Raw genomic sequence first — 20,505 nt, 5'->3', positions numbered from 1 at the left:
CCAAGGTATGTAAGCTGGCTTTTGAAATCCTACAATTCCCTGGAAGATGAGACCCTCCTCCCTCCGGGAGGGAGGAAGGAGAAAAAGGACTAAGGCAGGAGTCTCAAACTCGCGGCCCCTGATACAATATTTTGTGGCCCTCGCCGGCAAAAGCTTCCTTATAGTTCGCTTCAGTGCTCCCAAGTAATCCGCCGCATCCCGCTGCTAAACGAGGGCTGCAGAGCCCCCAAATCGCCCGGGGGGCAATCTGCCGGCATTTCCTGGAAAGGGCAGGGCTTTCATCTTCAGCTCTGCCCCTCCTGACGTCAATCGCCGCACGGATCGCCACCTCTCCCCGCCCCTCTCTGTGGAGGAAGAGTGAGAGGGGCGGGCAGAGGCGGCGATTGTGAAATTCCTTATGCGGCCCAGCCTCATCCTGACTTTGCTTCCTGCGGCCCCCAGGTAAATTGAGTTTGAGACCCCTGGACTAAGGGAACAGTTAATAGGGTCTATGGGCTACCATATAGCATAAACAAGGTTCCATTTGCGATTATTTTAATTTTTCCGCCGGAATTCCGCGGAATTGCGAAAAAATCCGGCGGAATTTTCATAGGGACGGAATTCAGCGCTGGCGGAATCCCCGAATTCCGTCGGAACGGAATTTGCTCTTTCTGATCATCCCTAATCGTATCACCTTACTACTAAAGCCTAAAAAACATTTTTATGGTGGCCCTCATACTACATGGAAGTAGTAAAATTGGCCAATTAAAATTGGATGTGAGCACAAATCCTAAAGCCTGGTACACACATCCAATAATGATTGGGCAATGTTACCACTGAGGCTGAGTGCGGGCACATGGGAGAGTGACCTTCTCCGGTGGTGTGTGGACCGTAATGGTGATAGTTAATCGTGGAACACAAAGGGCTTGATTCACAAAGAGGTGAAGTGCCGTTTGCAGACTTTTGCGCGCGCAAAGTGTCGCGATTTGCGCGATCGCGGCACTTTGCGCGATCGCGCGAATGGTCATGGGTGGGGCCAAACATACATGACCTTTAGCAGTGGTATAAGTGGGCCTGCCGGGAAAGTTTGAGTGCCGCTGTAGCGTTCACCCCCCCAAAAAAAATACATGTAATCTGACAGCATTCACCAAAAATACATGGTAATCAGTGCCGCCGTTTCACCCCCAAATACATGTAATCTGACTGTCACCCCTCCCCTGCCATAGAGACCCCTGTCACTCCAATCCCTGCCAGAGAGACCTCGTCACCCCAATCCCTGCCAGAGAGACCCTGTCACCCCAATTTCTGTCCCGCCTTGATCTTGCTTTGCGCATTATGAGTCGTGACGTACTTGCACACTAGTGTGCAGTATTGCAGACCCAGGAGGAGGCACAGGTGCATTAGCAAGCCAGCGGGAGGATGCGGGGAAGAATAGGGGAGCAGTGGGCATGAGGACTGCTGCCTATACGTGCCTGCTCCCTGTTTTTAGAATATGCTTTGCTGCAATAATATGTTTGGCCAGGGACAAGCACACACACAAAAAAAATAGCTGTTACTCTTAGGCTGCTTTCACAGTGAGACGTTACAGGCGCACGTTAGTGCAGCCTGTAACGCAGCCCACTGCACAGTAATGAAAAATCAATGGGCTGTTCACAGTGCCCACGTTGCGTTACATTGTAACGCAGCACGTACGTTGAATGTGCTGCATGCTACGGCGTTATGCACGGCTAAGCCGCGTTACACTGTGCGCACATGCTCAGTAGTGATGGAGGAGGAGGTCTTCCCTCCTCCTCCTTTGCCAGCCACATCGCTAATTAATATTCACTGCACGGTGTGACATGCAGTGTTTACTTCTTGGAGCGCCGCTCTGTGCGGCGATTGGCTGGCGGGACCACGTGATGCCGCATGCGTCCAAGAGTACGCATCGCGGCATCACGGACGCCAGAGTGAGCTGCACAACGCGGCTCACTCTGACATCCACATCTAAGCGCACCAGGCGTTGCGTTAGGGGCTTGTTATGCGACCATAACGTCCTCTAAAACGCAACGTCTTGGTGTGTAAGTAGCCTTAACATGGTCAGTAATTACATTTACACAGCAGATGGCACAAAATAAAACTTTTTAAGAGGATTTTTCAGATCAAAAGAAAGGGCTTCTGAAGATTCAGATTCACAAGTCTGGAATACACAGGAGTAGCAGTATTGTCCTGACTCAAAACTTCTTGCCAATACACAAGAGGAATCCCAGCAAACTTTCAACCTTACTGTCCTGGCAGACAAGCTCTCGCTTCCCTTCCCCCCACAGCTTATCTGACTTATAGTAAAGGGGCCCATACACTGAGCCGATTAGCGGTCGATCGATCAATCGATCGCAAATCGTTTGACCGGCCAATCGATTTGCGGCCAATTTTGATCGATTTCAATCGATCTGACATGCTGGAAAATCTAGGTTGATCTGTTGAGATTGCTTATCATTTTGCATTGGACCTAATGGAAATCTGATGGCAAAAAAATGCCAGCAGATCGATTTTCAATAGATTTTATACTGAAATCTATTGGAAATCTGTTCTTAGTAAAAAATGTTCCTAAACACATCAGATAGATCAGAAATCTATCTGATGATCTATCTGCTGCTAATCTAACGAGTGTATGGCCACCTTATGGATCACACAGCTCTAATTGCAGTGACAAGACAGGAGAGCTCAGGCCGGACATCCTCAGACGGAGCTGAGTAGCTGGATGACAGGAAAGGGGGAGAGTCTTGTGCACTGGGTGGTGTGACAGCAAATAGTGGGCAGTGCAGGACAGTAGCTGGCAGAGGAACAGCTGCTCCATAATTACCTGTACAGTACATGGTGGCTGAGCTGTTCTCTGCCTTAAATCTCCCATGGTGCTCTGCTCTGATCTGTTGAAGCGGAGCCACATCAAGTGCACAGTGTTCTTAGGCCTGCCAGGAACTAAAAGCTAATTGTTGGCTGGGCTGTGCACTGTGCAGGGAGGCGGAGGGTTACAAAAAATAGTCCCTCTTCACCTTCTTCCCTCCCTGCAATGTCTCTATATGTGATGGGAAGTTTGGGTTGAGGGGTTGTCTGGTGGCATAGATTAAAAGAAAAAAAAGACCACAGGCAGCCAGAGCCAGCGGGCCTTCTTGTGGCTGCAGGCCCCATAGCAATTGCTCTCCCTGCTACCGTGGTTCCTACGCCTCTGCGCAAAAGAGCCGCACTCATGTGGTTAAAGAGCCACATGCGGCTCGAGGGCCGCAGATTTCGACCACTGGTATATGTAATCTTTAGTTGTTTCAGTCCTGAGTGCAGAATTGCTTATCACAGGTGGCGATATCTTTAGTGCTGGCAACCTGCTTCGCTTAGAAATGGTTGGGTGCTGTGTGTCCTGAACTAAATAGAAAAAAAAATGGTCTCCTAGAGTGCATTGGGAGAACAAGGGCACATACTGTAGCTAATCAGTCTCAGCTTGACATAACTGGGAGGGTGGACTATACATCAATATACAGCAATATGTAGATATAGGAAGGGTTTCTGATGTCAAAACCAGGAAAATGAACGTAAAAGTGGGCATCTTCAATAATTTACTGCATTTTACTATATTTTGTTACAGTGCCTCCTTAACTAAGGAGCAACCATGGAGGTCCCTGATATCTAATGGATTCCAGACCACTTATGCATCACCTGTGAATCTATTTTAAAAAATACTTCAAACTGATAACAAAACATCTCAATAAGTGATGAGTTAGCAATTGCAAAATTGTTTTCCCTACCTAAAAATTTAATTTTCACAAAAATACATTGAATTGTTGCTTGATGACACTCCCTCACCCTTCTTCCCCTCCAAAAAAGGTACTGCATTTTCATGAAAATCCACTTTCTCATGACTTATTCACTTTTATGCATTTTGTAGAAATGAGTATTTTTACAAGACTGCAATACACTGCTTCAGGGGTGCCTCTGGCCTTTCTGTCACCCCAGGCGGGAAAATCTGTGGCGCTCCCTGGCTATGCTGTGCCTTCTGTTCGTGGCTGACTAGTGGCTCCTGAACTGAATCCAGGAGAGTGTAGCATGCTCCGTACACTCTGCTTTCTTTGTATGTCAGTGCGTCCACCCGACTGTGCACAGCAGCCACTGCCAGGAGGATTCTGCCACGATTACTTCAGAAGTATCACTGAACACTCCAGGCAGAGGCTTTTGTGCACAGCCAGAGAGAAGAGCTGACCTACAGAGAGCATGGAGTCCACAAAGTAACTGCCTCCAGACATAGTCACAAACAGGAATAAGCGGCACCAGGGAGGGGAGCCTATCCAAACAGGGAACTTCAGGCATTAGGGCCCAAGAGTACATACCTTGATAAATAAAGGGTTATTGGGCAAATTGGCCTGGTCCCATGTTACTCCGTGCAGATAGATAGATAGATAGATAGATAGATAGATAGAGGCAGAGACAGTTAGATAGACATAGGGAGACAGAGGCAGAGATAGAAAAAGAGAGAGAGAGAGAGAGAGAGAGAGAGAGAGAGAGAGAGAGAGAGAGAGAGAGAGAGAGAGATAGGACAGATATAGAGTGAGAGAGAGGGGGCAGATATAGATAGATGGAGAGAGAGAAATAGATATAGGGAGAAAAATACAAAGATGGGGGGGAGAGATAGATAGATGGATTGATAGATATATAGGAAGATAGTTAGATAGTTAGATAGATAGATAGATAGATAGATAGAGTGTGTGTGAGAGAGAGAGAGAGAGAGAGAGAGAGAGAGAGAGAAATATAGGTAGATATAGGGAGAAGAAGAGAAAGATGGGGGAGGGAGAGAGAGGGATGGATAGATAGATATAGGGAGGGGAATAGAGATAGATAGAAGAGTGAGTGAGTGAGTGAGTGAGAGATCGATAGACAGACAGACGTACTACCAGTCCACACCTGACCTGTCAGAACACAAAACACTGCAGTGCACAGCAACACACTCTGAGTCACTGTGCACACAGATGCCCATGCCCCAGTAATAGAAAATCAATCTTTCCTCGCTACACAGTCACAGCTCCCCTCATCCTGCAGCCAGAGCTCAATGTGGCAGAAAGCTGATCCTACATTATTCCCTAGAGACGCGTGACACAGCCAGCCCCAGAAGACACTGACAGTGAATGTGCAGGCAGAGAGAGCAACTGCCTTCCCGAGTCCCCGCAGCCTCACAGTGCTCTCATGTCACTCACAGGTCACAGCACCCCATGGAGTTCCAACGCTGACTCTTCCCTCTATGGCTACTCCCTCCCCCTCTTCTCCATGCCCTTACTTACTATCAGCGGGCATGACGATGTAGAGATCAATATAGAACAAATGCTCTACCCACCGGCACATGGCACACGTTAACCTAACTTCCGTACGGCGGGGGGCGGAGCTAAAGGTGGAGGCGAGGCAGAGCACATTTGCTCTACTTCTATTGGTCCAGGGGGCGCACGAAAGGACACCAGCAGGGAATGAATGAGTGTGTTCCAGCCAGGTGCACTACAAGGTCCAGCTGTCGCCCCCTGATGGCAAACGGCGCTCCAAGCAGCTGCCTTGTGTGCCTGTGCCTTTAGGCGCCCTGCACTGCTTAATGAAAAATTCTTATCTTTGCAAAATATAATTTTTTTTTGTAAAATTACTGGTAAAGGAGAAATGGCTATATTTATTCATCACTAATCTCAAAAGCAAAAAGCATCCCTAAAATACATCTACCGTATTTTTCAGACTATAAGTCATTCCGGACCATAAGACGCACCTAGGTGTAGAGGGCAAAAACCAGGGAAAAGATAAAAAATTAACCTAGGTGCGTCCATGGTCCAGGAGTGTCATATGGACCTTTAACCAACCCTCAAGATATCTCTACCTAAGTAAGGCCTCTTGCACACTGCACGCGATTCCGATTCAGATTCCGCTTTTTAATCTGTTTTTACATCCGATTCAGATTCCGATTTGCAGTGTGCAGGGAGCAAACTGCAAATCTGAATCTGAATCTGAAGTAAAAACTGATTAAAAAGCGGAATCTGAATCTGAATCGCTTGCAGTGTGCAAGAGGCCTTACACTGCCCAGCTAACCTCTTCTGCCTCCACCAACTACACTTGACGGCGGACTGGCCCGGGGGGACGGGTGGCATTCTCCCCCCGGGCCGCCGCCACCTCAATCGATCAGGGCCGGTGCGGTGGTAAAATAGTTTAGAGCAGCTCCGCAGCCACTCGATTCAGCCCCGCCCCCAGCAGCCCACTGCTGTTCTGATAGGCTTACTCAGTAGGGCTAGGGAGCAGGGCATTGGCTGAAAGCTCCTGCTTCTCCCGGCATCCTCTCATTGTCTCATCTCACAGACTGCGTGGTGCACTGTGTGTATGTTTGTAGGCTCCGCCCCCCGGCCTGTGGAGACCACGCTGAGACAAACTTGCCAGGCTGCTTTGTGTGGTGTGCATTCATGGGGAGAAGCAGCCAGGGCCCCAGAGAAGAGAGACACCACACTGCACTGGGAGAGAATCAGATGCATGGCTGGGAATTTCTTCTGCTGCTGTGACTCTGCTGTGTGCCTGTAAGTTTCTGACAGCCCTCCCCTACTCCACAGCATTAGGTAGCCCGTTTTTCCCCTCCCCCTCTAGAGAGGTACCATATCTCCCAGCAGGTTCCCCCCATAGAGGCACTACTGTTCCCAGCATGTCCCTCTCCTCCATAAAGGCACCACAAGTCCCAGCATTTCCCTTTCCCTCAAAAGAGGCACCAAAGCTCCCAGGAAGTCTCCCCCTCCCCAATAGAGGCACTACTGTTCCCAGCATGTCCTTCCCCTCCATAGAGGTACCACAAGTCCCAGCATGTCCCTTTCCCTCAATAGAGGCACCAAATCTCCCAGGAAGTCTCCCCCTCCCTTATAGAGGCACTAAAGCTACCAGCATGACCCCCCCCCCCCCCATGGAGGCACCATAGCCTCATCAAGTATTTCCCCTATAGAGGCACTACTGTTCCCAGAAGGTCTCTTTCCCTCAAAAGAGTTACCACAGCCCCCAGCAAGCTCCTCCCTATAAGCACCACGGCTCCCGTCATGCTCCTTGCCTTCCCTAGAGGCACCACAGGTCCCAGCATACCCCTACTCCATATATTGTTGGATTGTTCCCCAGGGCCCCACAGCTGGTTGCTGGGCCCCCCTTGGTCTCCCCAAATTGAATAGTGGACCCCCGGAGCCTCTGCAGAGTATTCACAGCGGAGCGCGCTCAGCTGTGTGCTAACGTCTCCATCCTCACAGGCACCTTATCTCAGTGACCCAGCAGCAAATAGGTGTGTACATGTCACCAGGTCATGGAGATTAGGTGCCTGTGAGGATGAAGCACACAGATGGAGACCTGGCTGGACAGGTGAGTGTGCGCCACTGTAAATACTCTACAGGGGCACCAGGGGAACATTATTCACATTGAAAAAAGCCTGGGGAGCCCTGGGGGCTATATAATTCTATATGGAGGAGGAGAGGGTTGCTGGGAGCTGTGGTGCTGCTTTGGAAGGGGAGGAGCATGATGGGAGCTGTAGTGCCTCTATGGCAGAGTTCCCCAACCCTGTCCTCAAGGCCCACCAACAGTGCATGTTTTGTGAAAATCCACAGAGGTAGCTAATCAGCTCTGCTGAGACACTAATTACCCCACCTGTGCATGTTTGTGGTTTCCTGCAAAACATGCACTGTTGGTGGGCCTTGAGGACAGGGTTGTGGAACTCTGCTCTATGGAGTGGGAGAGGTATGCTGGGAGCTGTATCTGTACTCATGCGCAAGTAACATCCACACATGCCCAGTCAAATGGAGTGCTTTTACATGAATGAAAAGAGCCATGCACAAGTGTCTTAGTTCTCCTGGGCATGTGTGGGCCTCGTTTGCACATGCCCAGTATGGACATGCTTTCCCACGGTCAAGCTTCTGCACTGAAGAAACCTATGTGACCATTTCCCTGTACTGTCACTGCCGTTAGATGGGGTATTGTGAAATACTGAAGGGAGGGGACAGGCAGTGTAGCTTTAAGGCTGGTACACACAATGCTATATTCCATCAGATCCACAGGTCGAATTGATAATGTCCGGCATGTATGATCTGCTCCCTATCGAGAACAGGATCGATTTTTTTTTTTTGTAGTACTAATCTGAAAATCGATCCGATTCTTGATCAGGAACAGATCAGACATGCCGGAAATTATTGATTTGACCCATCAATCTGATGGAAAATAGCATTGTGTGTACTAGGCATTATGAAGCTGGGGGCACCTGCTTCATTTAGGGACACTGGGCACCAATGACTTAGGGGGTGCGGCTGGTGGTGGCTGCATTAGGCTCATGACTGAGGGGACTCTGGCTGCACCCAACACTGCACTGAGGAGTAGCAGCACAGCAGTCTCAGCTCATCCAGCTAGATGTCTGTCCTCTGTAGCGGCCACCTGCTCACTACGACTTGGTTATCCTGAACATCGCCTGATTACACAATGTGCAGGAGATGGAGATAGACAGAGACCAGACGGCCACTAGCTGTGGAGGATGGACACATTGCTGGAGAAGGTAAGACTGTCAAGCACCACTGCAGCACCACTACTCTGTTTATACAGGAGAAGAGTGGGAGGGTGACCACTAGGGGAGCTATATGAGGATAGGGGACCACTAAACAACTAAACCAGGGCTTACTGTAAAGGAGAGAGGGGACCACAAGATCATTAGGGAAAGTTATATGGAGATCAAGGGACCATAAGACCACCAGGGAATACCTTGAGGGAGATTTTTTAGTATTTATAAAATGTCTTTTGCAGCGTTCTACAGAGTACATAGTCATGTCACTGACTGTCCGCAGAGGAGCTCACAAGCTAATCCTACCATAGTCATATGTCTATTGTAGTCTAGAGCCAATTTAGGGGTAAGCCTTTTAATTTATCTGTATTTTTTTTAATGTGGGAGGAAACTAAAGTGCCCAGAGGAAACCCACATAGACAAAGGGAAAACATACAAACCTAATGCAGATAGTACCCTCAAAGGCCCAAAGTGCAACAAGAAAATGTCCCCCACACAATTACGCCCCCAGCCTGAAATGCTGACAAGAGGCAAGATGGATCCATGCTTTCTTAACGTAAATGCAAAATGTATTGTTGCTTTAAACTACCATTGAAACATATCTTTATTGCGTGCAAATGTATTTGGGCTGGGGATTCCGTGACCGGGCCTCTAGGTTGTGTTTCCCCCCCAGGCCAAATGGTCCCAGTCCTCCCCTGCCCCTGGTGCCCCCTCCCCAACCCAGCTGCACTGCACTACATTACACAAACCCCTGCTTCCCCCAACCTTGCTACACTAACTAACCACTACAATTGCATTAAGATCTCACCTATCCAGCCTGGGTGGCAGCTTTTCTACGTTGAGGCAGCAGCAAGATTCAGAATTCCCGTACGGCATCCAACATGTCCCTAGCAAAGGCAGCGGCAGCAGCACGATCGGAATTCCCAAGCTGCATGTAGCTTGTCCCTGGTAAAAGCAGCAGAGCAATCTGGAATTCTTGGTATTAGCAGCAGCAGCAGCAGCAGCAGCAGGCTCTGGAATTCCCGTAGGGTATCTAACTTGTCCCCGCAGTGAGACAGCAACGCGATCCAAAATTTGCAAAACTTCGACCCCCGAGTGGCATAGCAGCAGCCGCTGTAAGATTTGTATTGCTGGTCTCTTCTCATCGGCTTTCTGTGCCTGCACCAGCCACGTGACCGTGTAATCCGGGCAGTGCAGGACATCTTCAGCCACTATGCTCCAGTGTCCACCCAAGGCCTCCGTACAGTCTTGTGTATTGGCGCCCTTTCATGACCTGCGGCGCACGTGCGCCGGGGTCATGGGGTCAACCAATGAACAAGGCAGTATGGAGGCCTCGGGCAGACACTGCGAGCATAGTGGCTGAAGATGTCCTGCTCTGCTCGGATTACACAGTCACACGGCTGGTGCAGGCACAGAAAGCCGATGAGAAGAGACCAGCAATACAAATCTTACAGCGGCTGCTGTTATGCTGCTCGGGGATCTGAGTTTTGCAAACTTTGGATCGCGCTGCTGTCTCACTGCGGGGACAAGTTAGATGCGCTACGGGAATTTCGGATCTCGCTGCTGCTAAAACCATGAATTCCAGATCGCTCTGCTGCCTCTACCAGGGACAAGCTAGATGCATCATGGGAATTCTGATAGCGCTGCCGCTGCCTTTGCCAGGGATATGTTGGATGCTGCACGGGAATTCCGGATTGCACAGCTGCTGCCCGCCACCTCACCACGGAGATCTCATTAGGGTACTTTTCAGCACCTTCAGAGGTAATGACTTGCCACATTCGGACTATAAGGCGCAGTAAATTTTTCTCCCCACTTTTGGGGGAGAAAAAGTGAGTCTTAAGGTGGCCATTAATGGTCCAATTTCTAGCGAAAAATCGTTCGAGCAATCAGAAATTCTTCGTTCCCTACACCATCAATGAACCAATCTTTGCTTCCTATCTATCACAACCAATCAAGAAAATCCATATTTTGGTTTGACAGAAAGCCAACCGGACGACTATTTTTATAATCGTTCATAATTGATTGTGCCCATCAACTAAGGTTATTTTCATCCAATCCAATCAGAATTTCTGATCGCTCGAACGTTTTTTTGCTAGAAATTGGATCATTAATGGCCAGCTTTAAGGTGGACACTAACGATCCAATTTCTAGTGAAAAATCGTTCAAGCGATGAGATAATAAATAGATTATAAAGATTATAAAAAATAGTCGTCCGATTGGCTTTTTGTCAAACCAAAATAGTGAAAGTGAAATATTGTAATGCATTGTTCACCACACCATCAACAAATCAATCTTTGCTTCCTATCTATCACAACCAACAGGAAAATCCAAATTTTGGTTCGATGAAAATTCTTTCGGACAACATTTTTTTCACTTATTCATAATCGATTGTGTCCACCAACAGAGATTATTTACAAACAATCCGATCATAATTTCTGATCGTTCAGACGATTTTTCGCTAGAAATTGGACCGTTAGTAGCCACCTTTATAGTCCGAAAAATGCGGTACATTGTGCATGGCTTTTTAACACCCAAAAATAATACTTTAAACCGATGCAAAAATCATACTGTTAGTTATTGAACACATGACATCACCTTATTATGACTAAATTTCTTACCTGCTGCAGTGTGCCTTTCGGTAAGTGGAATGGGTTACTGTGTAGGGAAATACTATCCTCCACTGATCTGTGTTGGCTAGGACATAAACATTCACTACATCTTGCCCACTGTTGGAGATGATGAAGGATTTGGCAGTGACAGCTGTGATGAGTCATTGACATATACCTTTTAAGCAAAGCTGGACACAAATCATTAGAACAAAACACACACGTTCTGTAGCCACAGGACATGCATGGGAGATAGTCAGCTGTATGGCCAATTTGACTGCAACATAATGGTGTCTGAGCTACATGATTCCCGCTGTACTCAGAACAAATCAAACCAGTGTCTTGCCTACTGGGAGATGGTGGATGACATGCATGTTCTATAGAATGTCTCCTTGTTTCTTCAGCCACTGTTTGCGGTTGTGGATAGTCAGAAAGATTTGAACAAAAGTCATTTTTAATTCCATTCATATTCTTGGACATCTTCGATGGCACAGGTCTTTTGCTACTCTCTTCAAAAAACTTTCTACGATCTGCAAAAGGCAAAAGACTACATTCTTCGATCTCATGAGTTACAGGAGACAACACCTTTCCAGAATTTGTTTCACCAACTTCTGTAGGGCTTCCTTTTACCAAACAAGAAAGTGCCTGATATTTATCCTCTGGAGACCATGTCCATTTGGCACTGTTAAGTTCATGAGGTATGTGGTCTTTAAAGGTGGAAGGCTGCTGGGAAGTCTTGCACTGAACAGTGCAGATAGACAAGAAATCATCTGATATTAAAAGCTCATTAGACCTCATTTCAGGAACCTTCTGCTCATGACCTACACTCGTAAGGTAATTTTCACTCCATTGCTGTGCAATAGAGCCCTCTATAGACTTGCACGATGTGTCAAAATATGTATTAATTAGATTTACCTTGGTACCAAAAGATTTGTAATTATTTAAATAATTTGCATCTTCTGGTTTACTTTTTGCAGTAGCATCAGACAGTGATTTATTGGGACAACCATTTTGATTTGAATCTTTACTCCAAATTGTATTGCAATTATTTGCATTATTGACTAATGAACCTGCATGTTCACTATTACAACTGACAATCTCATAGTCACATTCTTCTCCTCTCTCCAGGGTGCCTGAGCTAGACTTGCAAGGTGAAATCTTCCACTCCTCCCTGCAGATTCCACATTTGGGAGATGCATCTTCTGTTTGCTGCATATCGTTGTTACAGAGAGCAGGTATATGTTCAGTCTGTTTTTCATTGTTCATGTAACTTTCCTCACAGCCACTAACTAAAGAGTCTTTGTGGGAAACATCTGAGGAGCTTCTCTTCCACCAGTCATTTTGGAGTTCATGTCTTAAGACAGCACACATGTCTTCATCTTCAGGAATTATATCACTTGTAAGCGACATGCTTTCTTCTTCCTTAAAAATATTTAATTTATTTTTCTCTAAGGCATTGCTCTCCTGAACTGAACAGTTAACGGAGCTGCCAAACCATTCAGCATTTGATTTTTTAATTTCTAACAGTCGTGCTATGTTCTTAGTAGGTGGAATTGGGCATGGTCTATACTGACAATCAACTGGTTCATCTGTTTCTTCAGACTGTTCCTCACCATAATGCAAAACTAAAGAGCCTTTGCTCTTCTGCAGTTGTGCCTTTTGTTTTTGTATCTCATTTCTTAGGTTAGTAGCAAATCGGTCACTTTTTCTTCGCATCTGTGCTGAACGATGACGTGATGAAGCAGGTTTTTTTTGAAGAGCGTAATTTTCTTCCTGTAAAATCTTTGAATCCAGCTGTATTTTAGTACTGCACAGTGATATTGGTCTTTCTACAAAATCATTTTCTTGAGAGGATGGAGATTGTTTAGATTCATTTGACTTACTTAATGAAAATCCTTGGTGTCCTATAACCCCTGCACTGGTTTCTTTGTTTTGTGTAACAGCCTGAAAGCTTTCAAAATTGCACTTTTTATTTCTTGCACTGTCTCCTTGGCAGTTTTCTGTATCATAAAGGTTTGTAGATGGTGAAATATCTGCATCATTGCTAGCAACAGTCTTGATATTTTCTCTATGATAGGAAAGAATATGGTCAGTTTTCTTAAGGTCAAAAGAAAACCCTTGGTGTGTTATCTCAGCACTGATCTCTCTAGTCTGTGCAGGATCTTCAATACCTTCAATACTACTATGATTGCATCTTTTATCCATCCCATTATCTCCTTTTCCATTTTCTATAGCATAACAGAGTTTTGTAAGTGGGGCCATATTTGCATCACTCCTAAGACCACTCTTCATGTTGGCATTTTTTCTGTGGGAAGAAATAATATGCCCAGATTTCTTAGGATCAAGAGATGATTTTTTAAGAAAAGTTTCTTGAATTTTTTGAACAGAATGACAGGGAATGTCCTCAATGTAACTGTGATTACAATTTGCAATGCTTCCATCAACAGACCATCTACTCAGTCCAGTGGAATTATTGTTATGCCATTTATCTCTTAAGTGAGGCTGAATATGGCTTTGTAGAACACCACCAATCTGAGAACTAAACATATAATACTGATCTGTTGGCAAATTCTCTTTTTGATGCAATTTGCAGGGATTTTTAGCACACTGGCATTGATTACAGTTAGTGCTGCTAAGCTGATGTGTGTCTTCCAACCACTTTTCAGGTATATAAAATGTATCTCCTGGAGCAGATGCTCTCCTCCTTTCGCTATGATGCAACTGATTTTTAGATGCCCTTAAGCTATCTCTTCGCACTGGGGGCTGTGGGGGAGATTTTATTATATCCAGTTGATTTGACTCAGAGAATAAGGATGACCTTGGTGTAGTCTCAGGTAATGTTTGACTAGAAATATCTTGTGGGTTAAGACTACTTTTCCCTGTCTGAAGATATCGACCATCTTCTTGTTTAGATGACCCAAAAAGACAGTTAATAGGAGATGACTCATCTGTCCTTCCAGACATTGTACAATCAGAGGTATTAGAGCTTGCAGAAAATGAACTGTATGCAGAGTCTCTTTTATTTTGATACATGGCTGGATCAAAAGGGGAAAGTGTTAGTCCATAGTAATTTTGCCCAGGTTGGTCAAGACTTTCCATGCTTCCAATTGAACTACTTTTATCCGTACTGCAGTGTCTTGACAAAGGATTCCACTGCATAGGCAGCTCACTGCAAGAAAAAGAAAACAAAATTTCACACAAAAAAAACCCTCAAGAATACTTTGCCTATTAGACAAAGCCACTTAATATTCCAATAAACCCTGCAACCTGTGGATTATTGTTCTTCCTAAACTTCAAGGAGAGAGAATATTCATCTGGGGGGGGGGGGGGGGGTGTCATACTTTAAACAGCAAAGAAATATGGTACACAGGAGGGGTTAGAGGTTTAACATTCGTAAACAGGTGTGTGTGTGTGTGTGTGTGTGTGTGGGGGGGGGGGGGGGATGAGCAAGCTTTAATGCCACTTATCATGAACATACAATGCTGTTTTGGGGAGGTTGAGGGCAAGGAGGCTTGGATGCCATTTATCATCAACATACAATGCTGTTTTGTCATTCTTTATTTGTATGGGTTGAAGGCAGTACACACATTCAGCCAAGCAACTAACATATGCACAGGGAGTGTGTATACATACAGGTATTAGGGTGTTTCCTCTTTCCTTCACTTGAGCTCAAGAATTTGACATTTATTTTAGCAACACAAAAGTGTGTCTAAATTGATCAACTTCTTTTAATATACAGTACCCACCTCGTTTCACAGCCAGAATGCCAAGATAAGCTGAATGCATCTGTGGGATACTGCATACTCGCTACATCTGGGTGGACTTCAGCTAGTTTGGCAAGATGCCAAGAGTGAGGTCTGACAAGTGAAGCATTCTTCCTAGTAAATAAAAATTAATAATTAAGATTATAATAAAGTAAAAATACAAATTAAGAATAATTAAGATTAAATATTAAGAATACAGTCACTTCAACTACAATATAGTCAATGCAAATGGATAATGTTACAGTGAAGACATTAAATGGAAAATTAATCGCATACATACAATTATACAGTAGCATGCAAAGAGTAATAGTAGAGAAATAACACATTTGTAAGCAGTTTCAGTTTCATAGCAGAGGCACAGGCTCAGATAAAACATTCTACAAACAAATATGTCTTCACCTGAGACACAAAGCATACAGAAGTTTAATAATAAAAATATCAATCACATCAATCAATTAAGTTAATTCTTCTGAAGCATGTAATAATAACACATCTGTTAAAACATCTGTTTTGATGTAGCAGGGAAACAGCTTAACAGCAATATGATAAGATTTAAGATGCCATGGTTATGACCTGACATACTAAGTTATCCACTTGATATTACATAAGAATCATAATTACCAATAATAAAAACATTCACGCGCGCAGAGCATCACAGAGTCCTTGTGAAATCACATGCAGGCAAGAAAGTAATTTAAAGTAGCCAGATATAAGGTAGGTATTTATTTTTAGGAAACATACACAGGCTAAAAAACATTCATGCATGTGAAAGGTTTAATTTATGACAAACATTTACCTTATTAGCAATAACAATGTGCATGTAAAGAAATAACACCAGCAGTGAATAAATCCAGCTTTTATAATTCAACCAAAAATTGCAGTGATCCAAAAAAGGAAGCATTTTAAAATATTGTACTTACAAGAAAATGGGGTATAAGAAGATTTCAAGTTCAGCGACAAAATACCAGGGACCAAATTATTTAACTCCATAAACATTAAAACAAATGAATAAAAATTAGTCAAATCTGTCAGCGACTCCTGAGGTTTTTAAACAAGAGAAATTACAAATAGTTAATGATTTGGATCACAGAAAGGAAGGCAGAGAAGCATTACTACCTTTCTGGATAAAGGGGTTACTGAAGATGTGACACAGGGAGAAGGTGTGTCCTCAAATACATAGTGGCGCTGCTTGTGATCCCCTCCCCGACATTCCTAAACCTTTCAGGAAAAGCAGAGGAAATAAAGGGAAAATTGAGATAAGAACAGAAAATGAGTGATACAAGAGAAGGCTACGCAAGAACAAATTGTATGCAGTAGTTATAGTTGGTGAAAATGTGCATCCCAATGTACAGTGACATACATGAATTTTTAAATCAAAATGTATTGGCTAACTAAAAAGAAAAAGAGCAAGCTTTGGGGCTAATAAGCCTTTTTTAGACTCTGTTCCTATAGTCTGAAAAATATTTATTAGCAGAACGCTTACTCTTTTTCTTTTGACAATAAATGGTATCATCCTGATTAAAAACGTCTTACTTTAACTATTGACCAACATGGTACAATGAACACAGGAGAAAAATCTCTGCAGCACTACAAGCAGTGTGCGCTAGGGCTATCAAAGTAACAATTGAAACTTGAAAATCGAGCCCCAAAGGCCAGAGATCCCCCCCCCTCTCTTGAAAAAGCATTGTCACTGCCACAATACAGGTGCAGTGTTCTCCCCAGGGCTAATTAAGTGGGTGGGCCGCCTGGGTGTTTTCAAACCCCGCCCGGCTGCCAATAGTCTGTGCTGAGGGTTTGATTGGCTGGTGTGTCATCGGCGATTCGGCAGGGGGCAGCGTGTCTCGGCCACAAGCAGTGTGGAGTAGGGGAATGTCCACAAGTGCAGAAGCTGGAGTTCGACCTCTATCCCCCCTCCCTCTTCCCCCGCTCAACCAGCTCCTCCAGCGGTAGATTCAGCGTCACTGGCTCTGCGCTGTCTTGAACGCTAGAGCACAAGCCAGCAGCCTGATCCACACTGTCTCCTGTCCTCTCTTTGCGATGCAGCACATACTACTTCCTGTTTTAGTGTGCGCAGCATCGGAGAGAGGAGACAACGTGGATCAGGCGGCTGGCTTGTGCTCTAGCGTTCAAGACAGCAGAGCCAGTGACGCTGAATCTACCACCGGAGGAGCTGGTTGAGCGGGGAAAAGGGAAGGAGGATAGAGGTCGGACTCCAGCTTCTGCACTTGTGGGCATCCGAGACACGCTGAACCCCCCCCCCCCCCTGCCGAATCGCCGGTGACGCTTGAGGTTTGAGAGAGGAGTCAGTGACGCTGTTTCTACTACGGGGCGGGGGGGCAAATCCTCCCCACTACCCCCCAGCCAGACCACTAGCCCATCAGCCTGACCACCACCTCGCTAGCCCACCAGCCTGACCACCACCCCACTAGCCTAACCACCACCCCACTAGCCACCAGTCTGACCACCACCTCACTATCCCACCAGCCTGACCATCTCCCCACTATCCCATCAGCCTGACCACCACCGCACTAGCCCACCAGCCTGACCATTAGCCCACCAGCCTGACCATCACCTTATTTGCCCATCAGCCTGACCACCACCCCACTAGCCCACCAGCCTGACCACCACCCCACTAGCCAGACCACTAGCCCACCAGCCTAACCACCACCCCACTAGCCACCAGCCTGACCACTAGTCCACCCACCAGCCTGACCACTAGCCCACTAGCCTGACCACCACCCCACTAGCCACCAGCATGACCACCTCTCCACTAGCCACCAGCCTGACCACCTACCTACTTGTAAGAAACTATACGTTGGTTGCTATTGGCAACAACACTACACCTTTTTTCCGGCACCAACAACTCATTAATAAGAGCTGTAAACACGACTCTTATCACAGCCACAGCATAGGAGATAGAACTTCTTAGGCGTCCTCAAAGTTTAGGAGTTTATTTAGTCAACAGATAAGACAGTACATTTTGTTACATCTTAGCAAAGCAGATTGTTCTGTAGTAAGTCAGTTGCGTTACAGCTTCTTGATTCCATTCCTGGTGAATGGTAATCAGTCTTTATCTTCAGTGTATACTACTAAGTTACATCTAAACTACGTATATACAGCACACAGTTAGATAAGGTAACAAGACATAAATAAAGGTAGAAGGGTTGAAGCCAGCAATGACAGGAAGCAAAAGACTGCCTCTCTGCAGCCTATAATCTGTTTTAATACGGGTCAGAAAAGAGTTAAATGTGACATCATCTGAGCCATACCCCCAAGCCTACAATTGGCGGGCATGGGCATGTGACACACCTTATTAATTGATATTCCATTGCTTTATACCCTAGTTACAAAGAATGCAATGTTTTGGAAATATCGGCTTTGTTTACCTTTCTGTCGTCTAACGGTCGGGGCAGTTTAGACCTGTGGCCTTCCTCCAGGAACATGTTTCTGGTAACTGACCACACCATCTCTTCTGCGAGAAACTCTGCTTAAAGGTAGACTTTGCGAACCAAGCTTTTTACCTAACCTCAGTTCAGGCAACTGAGGCCTACATATAATACTTAAATTATAACACTACCGACCCCATTAGCCACCAGCCTCTCCACTTACCAACCCACTCCACTAGCCATCAGCCTAACCACTTACCAACCCACCCCACTAGTCACCAGCCTGACCACCTCCCCACTAGCCCACCGGCCTGACCACCACCCCACTAGCCACCAACCTGACCACCTACCCACCTCACTAGCCACCAGCCTCACCACTTACCAACCCGCCCCGCTAGCCACCAGCCTGACCACCCACCCCACTAGCCACCAGCCTGACCACCTACCCATCCACCCACTAGCCACCAGCCTCACCACTTACCCAACCCACCCCACTAGCCACCAGCCTGACCACCCACCTACCCAGCCACTAGCCTGACCACCTACCTACCCACCCACCAGCCTGACCACCCACCTACCCACCCACTAGCCTTACCTACCCACCACACTAGCCACCAATCTGACCTACCTTACTAGACACCAGCCTGACCTGCCTACCCACTTACCCAACCCACCAGCCTGATGTACTTACCCACTAACCCTCCTTTTCCACCTAGCATGACCTTAGGGCCCTTTTCTACTAGCTGCCATCCGCTTCAGAAAGAAGTCTGCCAGGGGCTCCCAGTCTCATACTGCCTGTGGCTCCACTTCTTATCTCGGTGAAGTATATTTATTTATTTATTGTATTTATAAAGCGCCAACATATTACGCAGCGCTGGACATTAGTTTAGGTTACAGACAATATTTAGGGGTTACATACAGCAAAATTACAATACATGAATACAAGAAAGACCACAGTATGAGTACAAGGTAATGCTTAGTCACTGGAGGGCAGCATGGAGATTAGGCAAGTTAGGTTCACTCAGATGCATAGCATGGGTTCACAGTAATGGAGGTGCATGATCAGGTAGAACACAAAAGGAGGAGGACCCTGCCCAAAGGCTTACAATCTAGAGGGAGAGGTAAGGACATGAAAGGTAGGGGACCAGAGTTCAGCTTTGGGATTAGAGCACTTGTGAGGTAGTAAGCCAGAGTGAAAAGGTGAGTTTTGAGGGCTTTCTTGAAGATGTTGAAGGAGGGGGCTGCCCTAATGGGTGGAGGTAGGGAGTTCCATAGTGTTGGAGCAGCTCTTGAGAAGTCCTGGAGGCTGCATGGGACTGGGTGATGCGGGGGGTGGTTAGGCAAAGTTCATTGTAAGAGCGTAGTGAGCGGCTAGGTGTGTACCTCTGAGTAAGATCGGAAATGTAGGTTGGACAGGTTTTGTAGACAGATTTGTAGGTCAGACACAGTATCTTGAATCTGATGCTGGATTGGATAGGAAGCCAGTGGAGGGATTCTAGGAGGGGATCTGCCGTGGTGGAGCGATGGGAGCAGTGGATAATTCTGGCAGCCACATTCATGATAGACTGCAGTGGGGCTGTTCGGGTCATAGGGAGACCAGACAGCAGGGCATTGCAGTAGTCAAGGCGGGAAATTATGAGGGCATGGATGAGGAGTTTGGATGGCCGGGGTGGGAAGATCTTAAATTCCTTTTTGTCTAGATTTAGTTTCAGGAACCTAGCGGACATCCAGGAGGAGATGGCTGATAGGCAGGAGGAGACCTTGTCCATGGTAGTGGTGGATATGTCAGGGGTGTGGAGGTAGATCTGGGTATCATCTGCATACAGATGATAGTTAAAAACCATGGTGGAGATAACCTTGCCAATGGAGGATGTGTATAGGGTGAACAGTAGGGGGCCAAGGACCGAACCTTGGGGGACTCCCACCGAGAGGTGGTTGGGGGTGGACGAGGACTCATTGAAGGCGGTCATGAAGGAGCGGTTGGAGAGGTAGGATGAAAGCCAGGACAGGGCCAGATCGTGAATGCCCATGGACTGAAGGGACTGGAGGAGTAGGGGATGATCTACTGTGTCAAAAGCTGCTGAAAGGTCAAGGAGGAGGAGAATGGAGTATTTACCTTCAGCTTTAGCTAAGGCAAGGTCATTGATCACTTTGGTGAGAGCAGTTTCGGTTGAGTGGGCAGGCTGAAATCCAGATTGCAGTGGGTCTAGCAGTGAGTTGGC

General features: G+C 46.2%; 1 protein-coding gene across 3 annotated transcripts in view; it reads right to left on the bottom strand.

Annotated features, from left to right (window-relative positions):
- Window positions 1–14,976, bottom strand: part of SHROOM4 (shroom family member 4) — a 517,479-nt gene extending 502,503 nt beyond the window's left edge. For all 3 annotated transcript variants that reach the window (XM_068248050.1, XM_068248051.1, XM_068248052.1), the window contains exons 1-2: window positions 14,880–14,976; window positions 11,146–14,302 (exon numbers count right to left, since the gene is read on the bottom strand). In XM_068248050.1, coding sequence (XP_068104151.1) covers window positions 11,146–14,302; window positions 14,880–14,935 — 3,213 coding nt within the window. In that variant the 5' untranslated portion in view covers window positions 14,936–14,976. The remainder of the gene's footprint in view (window positions 1–11,145; window positions 14,303–14,879) is intronic.
- Window positions 14,977–20,505: the final 5,529 nt, after the last annotated feature.

This window comes from Hyperolius riggenbachi, chromosome 8, assembly GCF_040937935.1.
Source record: "Hyperolius riggenbachi isolate aHypRig1 chromosome 8, aHypRig1.pri, whole genome shotgun sequence".
Taxonomy (NCBI): Eukaryota; Metazoa; Chordata; class Amphibia; order Anura; family Hyperoliidae; genus Hyperolius; species Hyperolius riggenbachi.
Note: the sequence above shows the minus strand (reverse complement) of the source record. Positions and strands in the feature narration are given on the sequence as shown.